A 13744-nucleotide genomic window follows, 5' to 3' on the forward strand; every position below is an offset into this window, starting at 1 on the left:
GGCACTCCCCGAGTCAGACCATTCTTCCTTGAGGGTAATCACAGCCCATTCACAGATTTACAGGCACACACAGCTGGATCACGTCATAGGCTCAATGGCCCTGAGGAATGAATACCCTCTTGTGAGTGGGAATTGACAGACCCCACACCTGCCTGACCTTACTCACTGCCTCTGAGTTTCCAAGTCTTGCCTGATGCTGGGACCTAGCTCAAGGCTCAAAAAACTCCCAACTGCCTGTAATGGTAACTTCAGAACATGGGGTTCAGGTAGAGGCCCTGTGATCTCAGGGGGCAGCCTGGAAGCCAGACTGAGGATATATGAGTGTCACATCCAGGAAAATTTGTTCTACACAGGAGGTTAAAAGCTACATGCGGCTGTCATCCTTGCACGTGTGGATGCATCATCTTAGCAATCAATGAGAGCAGGGGAAAGGCAGTTGGCTGGTCAGGATGAAAGAATGTGGTGGCTCTGGTCCCTGGGCCTCCCTTAAGCTGCTAGTGAGCAGTCCCTCCAGGTTGGTTCAGTGGAGCCACTTACAGCCTCACCGCCATCTTCAGCTCTAGGTGAACAGGTGACATTGTTTTCCTCCCACCCATTTCCCCACAGTGAGTTCCCGCAGCTTTGTCATGCTCCGCTGCCCACCAGGGTGATCTTGGGGTCCACTCCTATAATGCAGGGATATATCAGAGGACATGGAAACTGAGTTCCCAAGGTGGGGGCTATGTAACAGTCCAAGGATAATGTGCAAGTTTTGGGTCCTCCCCTAATGTGATGCTAGGAGAGAATGCGCCAGAAGGAACAGAGCCTGGGGAAGGGGTAAGATGAGTCCAAATGATACCCTAATGTCTGCTAAAATAATCCATAAGACAACACACACCCCTCTAGCCCAAAGTAAGGGCTCAGAAGTTCCTGTTGAACTCAAAGAACAGCAGGTAAAAATGGGTTCTATGACTGTCCCAGAGAAAGGAGGACAATAGTCAGGGAATGGACAGGGATAGTGTAGAGGGGTGGAAATGCTGGCCTGCCCAGGCGCCACCACACAGAACCCAAACCCAGTAACACAGGGATAAACTTGAGTGCAAGGCACCTGCTTAGAAGCAGAAATGTTTAGCCCAGGTTACCCTCAGGGATAGGGAAAGCAACAGCTCTCCTTCCTTTTGCTGTACTCTGTCTCCCACAAAGGCAGAAAGAACAAAACACAGGGAAACTACTTTTATATGCAACATCTGTCACCAGGGGTACACGGGGCAAAAACAGGGGCATAAAGGTGACTCTGGCTGTAGAATGAGAGGGAATATGTGGGGTCACAGCCCTGGGATCCACAGGTAGTAGTCTGGTCTCTCCTGCATTGAGTCTGGGTCCAATATTTCAGGCAGAATAGAGTCAGGCCAGACCCAGCTTCTTGTGGGAAGGACTGTAGATATCAGAACATTCACTTCAAAGATTCTGGAACCTTTTGTTGAGAGCCTGCATGACCGCTGAAACACAGAGGTACAAATGGGTATTCCTGACTCAGTCACACACACACACACACACACACACACACACACACACACACACACACACACACACACACACACGAGGATTCAATCACCCTTCCCACTTCTAACCACAGAGAATTCCCAACCAGCAATTTGCCTCCCAGCCCCTTTCCAAAGAGCCCTAGAACTGATTCTTCCACCTCTTACTGAATTCCATGTGAAAATGTCCTCTACAGGAGAACAGTGTGGGCAGGCGCTTGGCTGAGCACATAGGAGAGCAGGCATATACAGCTCTTGGTGCATGCCATAACAGTCAATGCAGAAGACTCATGGTCTGACCTCCTTGGCATTGCCTCCCCACAGGTAGGCTAGCCTTCCCTAGGTCCCAGTACCAGAATACCTAGCTCTCTCTGCCCCTGCCCTCACCCATCCCTACCCAAGGTCAGTCATACCTAGTTGTTTTCTCAGCCTGCATGCTTCTTTCTCTAGCAAAGGACACTAGCCCAGAAGACAAAGGAAGGGAAGAAAAATTAGCACTCAATGTCCTGGCCCCCTCTCTGCTCTATTTACACTCTCTGCAGTCCCTACAATCCTGTGGCAAGACTAGCACACAATCCTGACCAGAAAGGAGGTGCCCTCTCTCTGTGGAGTATGGGGTAGGAGTGGGCACAGGAGCCAGGCTAACTTGGGCACTCAGCTTATCATCTAGCTGGAGCTGTCATTTCTAGGAGCTAAGAAAAACTGTACCTGCTGACATCCCAGTATCCCTGGTGTTTGATGCTGCTTCTCCCCAACAGGGAGTGGGGGAGCCACAGACGGATCTTGGTCACCTGAAAGGGAACACAGGATCCAGCATCCAGGCCTGGGATCCAGGTGGGAAGGGTCTAGGGAGGTCTAAAATGAGGCAACATCACCCTCTGCTGGCAGCAACTTGTACTTCTTGGTTCCTCAGCTCCACCTAGCTCTGGGTCTGCCTTCATTGTTGCCCAGAGGAGAGGCTCTGTGGCCCCTAGCAATTTGACCCTGGGCTGGTGCTAGTAGGGCTACAGCCACAGCCAGGACCTGGGCGGAACCCAGCATCAGAAATGGATTTGGGGTGCTGGAAGTCAGCTTCTAGAGTTTGTTTAAAGCCACACCACTCTCTCACTCATTTAGAACATGGCCTGCCTACGCCCAGTCTCCTGTGGGCTCTCTGCCTAGAGAGGGAAGACCAGAACAAGGCTCCAAATTTCCAGTGACAGAACCTGAAGTTTCTCTACCCCACTGCTCTCAAATCCCAAAGACTCACCATAGGGTACAGATGCTCTAGGGCTGGCGCTTCCCTGGTTCAGGGCCACGATCTGGGAATTTGCTGGAACTTGAGATGCTCTGGTGTTGCAGTCTCCACTGCTCATTTCTCCACGATACATGCACACGGAAGGCTGCTCTGCCCTGTGTGGTGGAACCTCACACACAAAAATCTTATCATGAGTAAATATTGCTGAGGGGCTGAGGAAAAAGTGGGGTAACAAAATGGAGGCTTGTGAGGCTTATCCCAGCTGCACTTTCTGTCCTCAGGCAGCCTCGGGTCAGGAGGCAGAGCTTAGCCAGGAAGGTGCCCACAGACACTGAAAAGCCTCATCTCCTGGCCTGGCTTCCTTGGGGAGGAACCAGGGATGCATCAGGGGGCTCTCGGGGCCGACTACATGCTCAATTGCAAGGGCTCTCTGGACACCAATCACCCAAACCAACAACCAGGCACACTCCCACCCCTGCCTGGTTAGAAAGAGGAAATGCACAGCAAGAGAATAGTAACCAACACCTAACTGAGGCTCCCTTGATATCCACACTCCACCCTACTTACTACCAGGACTTTGCCTCCACTGGACATCCTAATCAGGGTGAGTGTCCACTGACAACTCCCCAAGTCTAGGCAGGGGTAGGGGGAGCAGTGCTGGGGAGGGAAAGGGCAGGGTGAGAGGAGGAAGGTGGTTAATCTACTTACTTGGGCATGGGCAATTTCCTTAACCTTGTAGGACTCTGACGTTGGGGTCAGCACTGTCGACTTTTTCATGCTGTCTTTACACATAAGGCCCCTGTCTCCTCTGGCCACTGGCAGGGTCTCCCTTGTATTCTTTGCTACTGCTTTCTTTCTGGATGTATTTCCATGTGTGGGTTCAGTGGCCTCAAGAGGTGTTGTGGTGGGGTGCTTCTTAGAACTCTCAAGTGTAGGGACACAGGTTATTGGAGGAAATGTGGCTATTTCCACGGGAGCTGCCTTGGGTCTCTGCCCTGACAGTGGGACAGGTTTTCTCCCGGTGACTCTTGGAGTATCCTGTAGGGGTTTCTTCTCCTGGGCTGATTTCTTTTTAGGACTGGCCTTCCTCAGCACACCCGCAGCAGCTCCTGGGTAACGAGGCCTACTCTGTTCCTTGCCTCTGAACACAGATGCTTTTCTGTTAGAACAAGAGGCCCCTAGTTTTCCCATGCCCAAAATATGGCCCCTGGGAGCAGACATCTGCAGAGAGCCAGTCATATGATGAAAATTGCCCCTGAGTTGGACATTTCTTTTTCTGATTTTGTCTTCAGGAGCCATAGAATTGCCAGATATGATCTGTTCTCCATTCTTGAAGCAAATGGTCACCCTCATCACTTGCATTTCATTATACTCATCTGATGATGAGTCATGGTCAGATGGTGGGTCTTGGATATCCTCAGGGATTGCCTTCTTACTCTTGGTGACCTTCTTTTTCTTTTTTGTCCTGCAGGCCCTACCTCCTTTGGGCCCCCAGTGGTGGGCTGGGGCCACAGAGGCTCGCTTTACATCTCCCAATCTCTTGCCCAGCATGCTTCTTCTGCTGCAGTCTGCCTCTGTATCTGCCCAAGTGGTAGAATGTTGGGTGGCACAGCTTTTTGAGGACGAGCGGCTTCTAGCATCCTGGTTCATCTGGTCAGTTGGCTGTTGTACTTTATCCTCAACATTGTCACTGACAAGAGGCAAGCAGTCCATAAGATCCCCTTTGTCTCTGGCTGAAGAGACAGACCACTCTCCGTGTTCCTCAAAGACCACCATCTCCGATTCTAGTGCTTGTAGTTTAGACCCTGAGTCCAACTCAGAGTTGTCCTCAGTCTCGACCTCATTCTTACTTAGGCTTCTCTGTGTAGATCCCATGTCAGGGTCCAGGCTGAGATCCTGTGGTGAGCAGGGGACATCCAAACAGACATTAGGGGATTCTCCATCCTCGGGGTCTAAACTTACTTCTTCAACTGCCCCCTCCTTATTGCAGCTCATGTTTCCAGTGATAGTCTACATGCCTGACCTGTAAGGACAAGGGTATCCCTAGTCTTGGCTAGACCAGCTAGGCCTTCCGAGATACCGTCACTATAGTCACCACCCACACTAGCGCTAAACACAAACAAGGGGAACCTTCTAGTGCCTTGGTGTCTTCATGTGGCCTTCTCATTGGCCTACCCTCCACCAATCAGATAGATCCTTGTTGAGTGACCTTACAGGTCCTAGCCAATAAGAATAAGGATTCTTGATCATTCGGAATTTTTATCTTGGCCAGTCCAAGCCTATGGATGGGTTGGGGTGGGGTATGGGCTGTGAGTGGGAGGTGTGGGTATGTGGGTGGAACCTTGAGTTTGTGGTTCAGTCTGCCTTTTCTATTGTTTCCTCGCCTCCTCTGGCCAGACACCTACCTACTGTGGAAGGAGAACTGCATTCTCTAAGACTCTTTCTCATGGAAAGGTGCAATGTGTGGGAAAATAACCACACATAGGCCAGTGACTCGTGAGGATTCAATGTCATGACAGCTGTGGAACATTCAACATAGAAAGGATTTGAGAGCCTCTGTTGCATAGACAGACCTTCTCAATAGGACACTTGCCAAAGAAGCCCATGACCACTTATCAGTGCTCCACAGAAGGGGCAGAGACATGGGAGATTGTTTGTGAGCCGTGGGCTGCAGAGAAAGCACCTGTAATTACAAGCAGCCATGTACTCATAACACTGTGTTGGCAGGCTGCGATTTTCCCACTCCTTCCACACTGCATCCTGTATTCAGACCCTCATCCCATCTTCACCCCGTGTTAAGGCAGCGAGGAGGGAATCTCCTTGTTCTAGAACCAAAACATTTAGTCTCACTGATCGTGAAGCTGCAAACTGAAATCAGCGTCCACATACCAGGTTTGCAAACGAAAGAGAAGAGTGGGTGAGGTTCAAGCTTGTAGTTTGCCCTCTCTGAGATGAAAGGTGCAACTAGTAGAGGGCAGTGCCTTGGGTGGGTAATTTGGCAGAATCAGAAGAACACGAATCATGTCACAATCACTAGTTGCCTTGCAATTTTCTAAGCACTCAGATAAAGCTTACATCCATTTCAAGACATCTCCCAGGTTTGGGTTACTTACTCCTGCTCTTCTTGACTGAAGAACCCATTACCATGATGGCAAGGACACATTGTCAAGGGTGTCGATGAAGGCACCCCTTGGGGAACTCTCTAAGTCCCCTGGATAAGGGAATGCATGAATGTAGACTGGTGCATGCACCAGCAGATTATGTAGAGGCATTCCACACGCCAAGGTTGTGTTTAACATGCTTCAAAAGCAAGCATGACTGCATAAACCAAGTTCCAGAATATTCCATAGATTTAGATACACATTTGTGAATTAAAAATTCAAACCATGCATCTGTGATAGTTGAGAGTACATATAGAGGAGTCTAAAGATCCAGAATGGAAACACAAGGAAGGCCTTGCAGGGTTGGTGAGGCACCACTCTTGTCATACTTTGCCTGAGACTGTCTGTACCCAGCTTTCCTCAGTGGAAATTGGGGAGTAGTTCCTTCCTTGGTTTCTAGAAGGTTTTAGAGTGCTAGTGTTTCCCTCACTTTCCAGGGGAAATAGAGAGCCAAGTTCCTACAATTCTTGCTGGCTCAAGGGTTTATAATCTACTGATCCATACAGCAGGTTTCACGAACATTTTGTTAAAAGTGCGTTGATCATTTTATAATGTTGGCTTATGATCACAGGCTTGATGGGAAACAGCTTTCTAACCCTTGTCTGAACAGAGCTTATCTCACACGTCTGTGTCTGTGTAAAGCACCTCCAAGCTGTCTTCTGTGGAAGAACTCCAGACATCAGCACTTGGGGCCATGTATAAGGGGAAATCATCAGGAAAGCATAAAAATGTGAAATATGTGACTCTAAGAAAAAGATACTTGATTGTAGCTTAAAAGGGAAGAGCATCCACATTTTTGACCCCAGTTGAGAACACACTTGGCCTTTGAGTGGCTTTAGTTTTTAATCCCATTTGCACATGGTCACTAAATGGCCCTGAAAAGTGCACCTGTATAGACACTGAGGTAGCAATAAAGTTTAGTAAGTAGTTGAATTAACGACCATGGAAAATCACACTGATTTGATCTCAATCTGTTTGCCTTTCCATGCCTTTGGTTTGTTTTTACAATATTTATTTTTATCTTAAGTGCATGTATGAATGCCTGCATATGTTGGGCATGATGTGTTTGGTGCCTAAGAAGGCCAGAAGAGGGGGATGGATCCCCTGGAACTGGATCAGTAGATGCTTGATATGAGTGCTAGTAAACACATTTGAATTCTCTGTAAAAGCATCAAGTGCTCTTAGCTGCTGAGCTGTCTTTCCAGCCTCTTCACCCTCATTGTGTCTTTTTAGAAGATGGGGTCTGTGTTACTGTACAGCCCGTACTGAGGTATTGAGTTCGTGATTCTCCCACTTCAGTGTCCCAAGCGCTGGAATTACAGGCGAGCACCACGGTGCCAGTGTGCACCTGGCTGCTGGAGGCATTTTGGTTGTTTCCAGTTCAGGAGGTATTACACTTAGGGGGTGCTACATGTGTTCTGGGCCATGTTTCATGGTGTTCTTGGTAGAGCTTTCCAACTTTTGAGATTCTTATCCATAAGGGTAGCCAGTACCTCCCAGATTTGTTGGACCTGGCCCTGAACAGCCTTGCCATCCTACTCCTATGAGCTATACAAATGTTATTTTCTGTGGGATAAAATGTCGGGAAGTTATGTTTATATCTAGGAGTGTGACTATTGACTTGAAAGACGTGTTGAAAGTTTTCTGATTCTCTCCAAGTGACTGTCCTTTCCCCCACTCCTTTTCCACACTCCTGCAGGGGCGTACCACCACCTCAGCTCTTCTGCAACCAGGTCAACATTTATTACTACGAAAGCACAGCATTTTTGCCTCTAGTGAAATATGCTATCACATTTTACTGTCGTTTTGCTTTGTTTATATTGAGTCACAAAGGAACTCAATCTGGCCGCAAACTCTTGCTTATCCTGCCTTTACCTCCTGAGTGTTGGGATTGGGGTCGCACACACAAGCCATTGCTCCTGACACTGTCTCACTCATTGTTCCTGGCTGTCCTTGGACTTCCTATATAGACCAGGCTGGTTTTGAACTCTCAGTGATCTGCCCTTTGCTGCCTTCCAAGTGATGAGTTTATAGGCATGCTTCACTACAGTTGGATTTAATTGTAATCTAGAATTCCTTGACTAGGAGTGAGGACGAGATTGCATATGCATTGGTCTTTTGGCCTTTCTTCTCTGTGGTGTGCATGGTGCCTATTTACTGTTTTCTGTGCATTTCTCTCTTGGTTGTATATGTGTGTGTGTGTGTGTGTGTGTGTGTGTGTGTGTGTGTGTGTGTGTGTGTTTATGTGTGTGTGTGTGACTTCTTCCTGTATTTTAGACTTCAGTTCTTTGACAGTTTCCTATGACACAAATACCTTCTCATGGGGAGTTTACCTTATTTTATTTTTAGTGTGGCTTTTAATGAAAAGAAGTAGTTTTTTCATTGTTTTTGTTTTTAAATTAAAAAATCTTTCCTTTTTTTTTTCTTATTTTCAACACAGGGTTTCTCTATGTAATCTTTGGTTGTCCTAGAACTCACTCTGTAGACCAGAGCTGGCCTCAAACTCAGAGATCTGCCTGCCTCTGTCTCATGAGTGCTGGGATTAAAGGCATGGGCCACCACCACCTGGCTCTTTAGATTAGTACTGTTAAATAACACTGGCTCTCTAGATTAGTACTGTTAAATAACACTGGCTCTCTAGATTAGTACTGTTAAATAACACTGGCTCTCTAGATTAGTACTGTTAAATAACACTGGCTCTCTAGATTAGTACTGTTAAATAACACTGGCTCTCTAGATTAGTACTGTTAAATAACATTGGCTCTCTAGATTAGTACTGTTAAATAACACTGGCTCTCTAGATTAGTACTGTTAAATAACACTGGCTCTCTAGATTAGTACTGTTAAATAACACTGGTTCTCTAGATTAGTACTGTTAGATAACGTTGGCTCTCTAGATTAGTACTGTTAGATAACACCGACTCTCTAGATTAGTACTGTTAAATAACACTGGCTCTCTAGATTAGTACTGTTAAATAACACTGGCTCTCTAGATTAGTACTGTTAAATAACATTGGCTCTCTAGACTAGTACTGTTAAATAACACTGACTCTCTAGATTAGTACTGTTAAATAACATTGGCTCTCTAGATTAGTACTGTTAGATAACACTGGCTCTCTAGATTAGTACTGTTAAATAACACTGGGCTCATTGCTCCTATACCTGTGTTTGGGACTGCCAGTTCAGTGTTGTATTCCTTTTTTCAGAATCTCTCTCTTTTGAATTTTTCTTTCATATCCCATATTGTTTGCTTTGATTCATTCAGCTGTTCATTTGTAACCTTTTTGAATCCACTGATAATTTTAAGCCATTCTTTGAGTCATTTGTCCATCATGTCATCCACTTCAGTATCTTTGGATTCAATTCCTGGAGTCATAAACCTTGTTTCTGTGTTTGGATCTGCCTGTTTGGTGGAATGAAAGTCTCTTGGATTTTCATGCCTCTCCCCTGTGAACAGCTTTCTCTTAGGGGCTTGATCAGAAAGACTGCTCAAAGAGGAGAAGAGAAACCGCAAGAACAAAGAGAACAACACATAACCATGTCCAGCATGGTGGCGCATGTCTGTACTCCTAGAATTTGGGAGAGTGAGGCCGAGGATAACTTTAGGGTGGTGTATGTTATGTAGCAAGACCCCATTTCAAAAATCAAAAAGGGCTAAGGATATAATTCCATGGAGAAACACTTTGCTTAGCAATTGTGAAGCCTTGGGTTTGATCTTCAGTATTCCAAAACAAAACCAGTAAATAAAATGAATTCCTCCAAACTTAATTAAAAACAACTGCACCACCAAAGCAATAGAAAAAAAGGAGGAAATAATACAGAGCAAACTAAAAGACTAAACTTAAATGAATAATAGAAGGATAGAAAGGGGGCAGGGGAAAGGGAAAAAGGGATTTTAAAAATGAAAAAATATGGAGGAGAGAAGTAAAAATAATACAATTAAAGAATAAAATAAGCAAATAGAATTATATAAAAGTAAGAAAAATGGAAAGAAAGAAAACTGGAAGAGAAAAAAAGAATAACAAGTCAAAAAGTTGTCCTTGCTGCGGCACTTGGGTTGAAATGTCTCTCTCTGGGCCTTCTGTTGGAAATCCCCAGGAGTGGGTGGGGTTAGTGAATCATAGCTGAAACCTATTGTAATGAATCTCAGCTTCTGTTAAATAGGCTGGTGCTGTACTAGTCTGAACTCTGCTTCACATTTCCCACTAGTTCTGATGTGTGGCTCATCTGTAGCAGGAGTAGATTCATTCTAGAAGCTATGCCTGTGTTCCTGTGTGCACAATCTAGAGGCCAATGGATGATCTCAAATGCCATCACCATTGAAAATTTTTGAGATAGGGTTTTGTCACTGGCCTGGAACTTGTCAACTAGGCTAGGCTAGCTGACTGGTGAGCCTCAGGGATCCTTCTGTTCCCACCTCCTCAGTGCTGAGATCACATGCATGTGATTCCATACAGGCCACCATGCTTTTTTGTTTTGTTTTGTTTTGGTTTTGGTTTCTTGCTTTTGACAGGGACCCAATGTGTAAACTGGATGTCCTGAAACTACTATGTAGACCAGTTCAGCCTTGAACTCACAGAAATCCATCTGCCTTCCATGTGCTAGGATTATATAGGCATACATCTTGCCTGGACTCTTTTTTAAAAAAATTTTTTTTGGCATGGGCTCTAGGGATCAAACTCAGGTTGTCCTTGGAAGGGAAGCACTCAACTGGAATATCTTCCCAGATATTTTTATATGTGCACTAGAGCTACCAGTAGCCCTGATAAAATTCAGTTAGTGTGGCTTTAAAAGCCCTGTTTGTAGGAGGCCAACAAGATGCGGATCCCAATAAGGCCCCCAGTCTGTGTACCCATGGATATGGTAAGTGTCTATGTCAGGATGTTGTGGTTTACAGGTGAAGTGTCCCCCATAGGCACATGTGTTTGAACACTTAGTCCCCAGATTGCAGCACTGCTTGGGGAGGTTGGAGAACCTTTAGGGTAGGAGCTTTGCTGGAGGAAGTATGTCACTAGGGGTGGCCTTGAGGTTTTATGGCCCAGCCCCACTTCCTGCTCACTCTCTACTTCCTGACTGCAGATGCAATGTAACCAGCTGGCCTCCTGCTCCAGTCATTATGACTTCCCTGACATGATGGACTGTATTCCTTGAACTGTGAGGCAGAATAAGGCATTTCCTTAAGCTGCCTCCTGTCAGATGTTTTGTTACAGCAATGATGACAGTAACAAACATTGTGCATCCCCCCAGATGCCTCAGGATATAGGAGATGCAAACAGACCATTCGTTTCTGTAGTGGAATGTGGGTGCTGCTACAGGGGTTGACAAGTCCACGGGCCTGTCTCTATGCTGTTCAATGTCTCTAAGATCACTTAAACTCATCTTGTACCTCTCCATGGAAGCTAGGAAATAGCAACTACTATATGCTCCAAAGCCTGCAACCCTCACTGCCTAAAGTTCTTAGTTTATGGCAGACCCCCACTTACCCACGAGCTTCTCCTCGAGTCCATCTCCCGTTTGACACTTACAACAGGGTTTCCCTTGGATTGTGATTGATTTGTTGCCTGATCCCTAGAGAAGTTTAGTTCCAAACAAGAAGACTCTTCTCAAGATAGCTCAAGATAGCACTCAGGGGCAATATAATGGGTTTCTACTCCTGCATGGGCAGGAGGATAGATTAACTATAGAAGTAAAGAAAAATATTTTTCATGAGTCTAGGCTATGGAGTGCTTTGCCTTGCTTCCAGAGCAGCTTGTTTGTTGTTGGCACCTTGTTCTTGACTCCTAGAGCTCTTTTTTTGTGTTACTTATTGTTTCCCTGACTCTTCTCACTTACATAGTCACTCAGAGGAGGATTGTGTTCCACCATGGAAGTCTGTAGCTGGGCCTTTGCTACCTTGTAGGTTCTTTTTCCCACCTTTTATCCCCCATGGGTTTACCCCTATCACTAGATAGGAAAGAAGGATAGGATAGGAGAGAGAGAGAGAGAGAGAGAGAGAGAGAGAGAGAGAGAGACAGAGAGAGAGAGAGACAGAGAGAGACAGAGAGAGAGAGAGACAGAGAGACAGAGACTCACAGAGACACACAGAGAAAGAGACAGACAGAGAAAGAGACAGATAGGAGAGAGAGAGAGAGAGAGAGAGAGAGAGAGAGAGAGAGAGAGAGAGAGAGAGAATGGGAGGGGAGAGAATGGGAGGGGAGAGAAGAGGAGAAAGATTCCTGAATCTAATGTCTTTCATTGTGTTTCTTCTTTGAGCATGACTACTAACAAACCACAACCAACCATCCTGAATGACCACCAACCACCAGCCACACTTCTCGAGGCTCTAGCATTTATTTACCCTCTGAAAAATTCCCAGAATCCCAAACACAATCACAGAAACAATCTGCAACTGGCAAAACCATGCTTCTGCTAGAGGCAAATCAAAGTGAGCTGCTGGGGCCGATCTGAAGCAGCCCCACATCTCTACACCTGGGATGAGAACAAAAACACATTCCCATAAATTTTTTTCCAAAGGAACAGAAGTTTCAGAATTCTCAAAAATATCACTACATAAGTCTTCTTTTAAAATATAAGCATTTATGGGTTGGTGAAATGGCTAAGTAGTTAAGGATTCTGGCTGTTTTTCCAGAGAACCTAGGTCTGGTTCCCAGCACCCGTTAGAATGGCGGCAGCTCACTATAATCTGTAACTCCAGGCACAGGAGAGCTGACTCTCTCTTTTGGCCTCAGTGGCCACTAAGCACTCACATGATACACAGACACACATGAAAAAGAAACCTACTCATACAAATTAAAATATATAACAGTCTAAGCATTAATGTTATAAATTCCTAGGAATGCCTCTACCTACCATCTCACAAATGTTTTCACTTTCATTCATGAGAAATAATTCCCCCTTTCTTCACCATGTCTGCTTTCACTCATTGTTTATTAAGAAATGTATTGTATAATTTATCACCATTTGAGGATTATACCAGATGTTATTCTGTTATTGATTTGTAGTTTAATTCCACTGTGGTCCAAAGACATACTTTGTATGACTTAAATTATTTAAAAAATTTGAGGTTAGTTTTGTGGTCCAGACATAGTCTATCCTGTTAAATGATTTTTCCTTGCAAAGAACTCTTGCCCTGCTGGTTACAGTCAGGAACGTTCATCAATGTCAAAAGATGTAAAGTTGGTTGATGGTGCTATTCCGATCCCCTATCCCTTACTGATTTTCTGTCTTCTTATTTTATTGGTCACTGAGAGAGAAACGCTGATGTTTCCAAGTATGATTGCAGAATTGACAGTCATTCCTTTCGAGTATATTAGCTTGACTTGTTCAAGAGGTTTGAAGTTCTGCTACTAGGTTCACATCAAATTTGAATTCAAATGTTTTGTTTCATGTCCCAACTCTTTGAATCTATCATAACAACCCACGGAACACTCCTGGAATCTTACTTTCTCGAATCATTGCTATGGCTGTGCTGGTTGTCTTTGGTTAGTGCTGTCATGGCAAAACCTTTTCTTTTAGATTTAATCCAATCACATTATATTTAAAGTAGGTTTCCTATGGGCAGATTAGAGTTTGGTTTGCTTTTTATAAGCTGTAAAATTCTGTCTTTTTTCATTTAATATGGAACTCCTAGCTCCTCTGGAGTTCTGACACCCTCTTCTGGCCTTTGTAAACATCTGCACTCACACACCACGTCCTAACCACCATATACTCATGAATAAAAATAAATATTTAAAATATTGACATAGCTCTTGTTTCTTACCAACTTTGTCTCCGCAAATGTGTTTCACTGGATTAACATACTGAAGAAAATTAGATGACGACCTTAA

At 45.1% G+C, this 13744-nt stretch overlaps 1 protein-coding gene across 1 annotated transcript; it reads right to left on the bottom strand.

Moving 5' to 3' along the window:
• Positions 1 to 1197: 1197 nt before the first annotated feature.
• Positions 1198 to 4856, bottom strand: Cxhxorf49l1 (similar to human chromosome X open reading frame 49 like 1). Its single transcript, XM_087601223.1, has 5 exons — positions 3466 to 4856; positions 2770 to 2926; positions 2229 to 2311; positions 1934 to 1979; positions 1198 to 1478 (listed from the first exon to the last, which is right to left on the bottom strand). The coding sequence occupies exons 1-5, from the start codon at positions 4750 to 4752 to the stop codon at positions 1438 to 1440; spliced, it is 1614 nt and encodes a 537-aa protein (XP_087457349.1). The 5' UTR covers positions 4753 to 4856; the 3' UTR covers positions 1198 to 1437.
• Positions 4857 to 13744: the final 8888 nt, after the last annotated feature.

Source organism: Rattus norvegicus, chromosome X (assembly GCF_021556685.1).
Source record: "Rattus norvegicus strain SHRSP/BbbUtx chromosome X, alternate assembly SHRSP_T2T, whole genome shotgun sequence".
NCBI classification, from domain to species: Eukaryota; Metazoa; Chordata; class Mammalia; order Rodentia; family Muridae; genus Rattus; species Rattus norvegicus.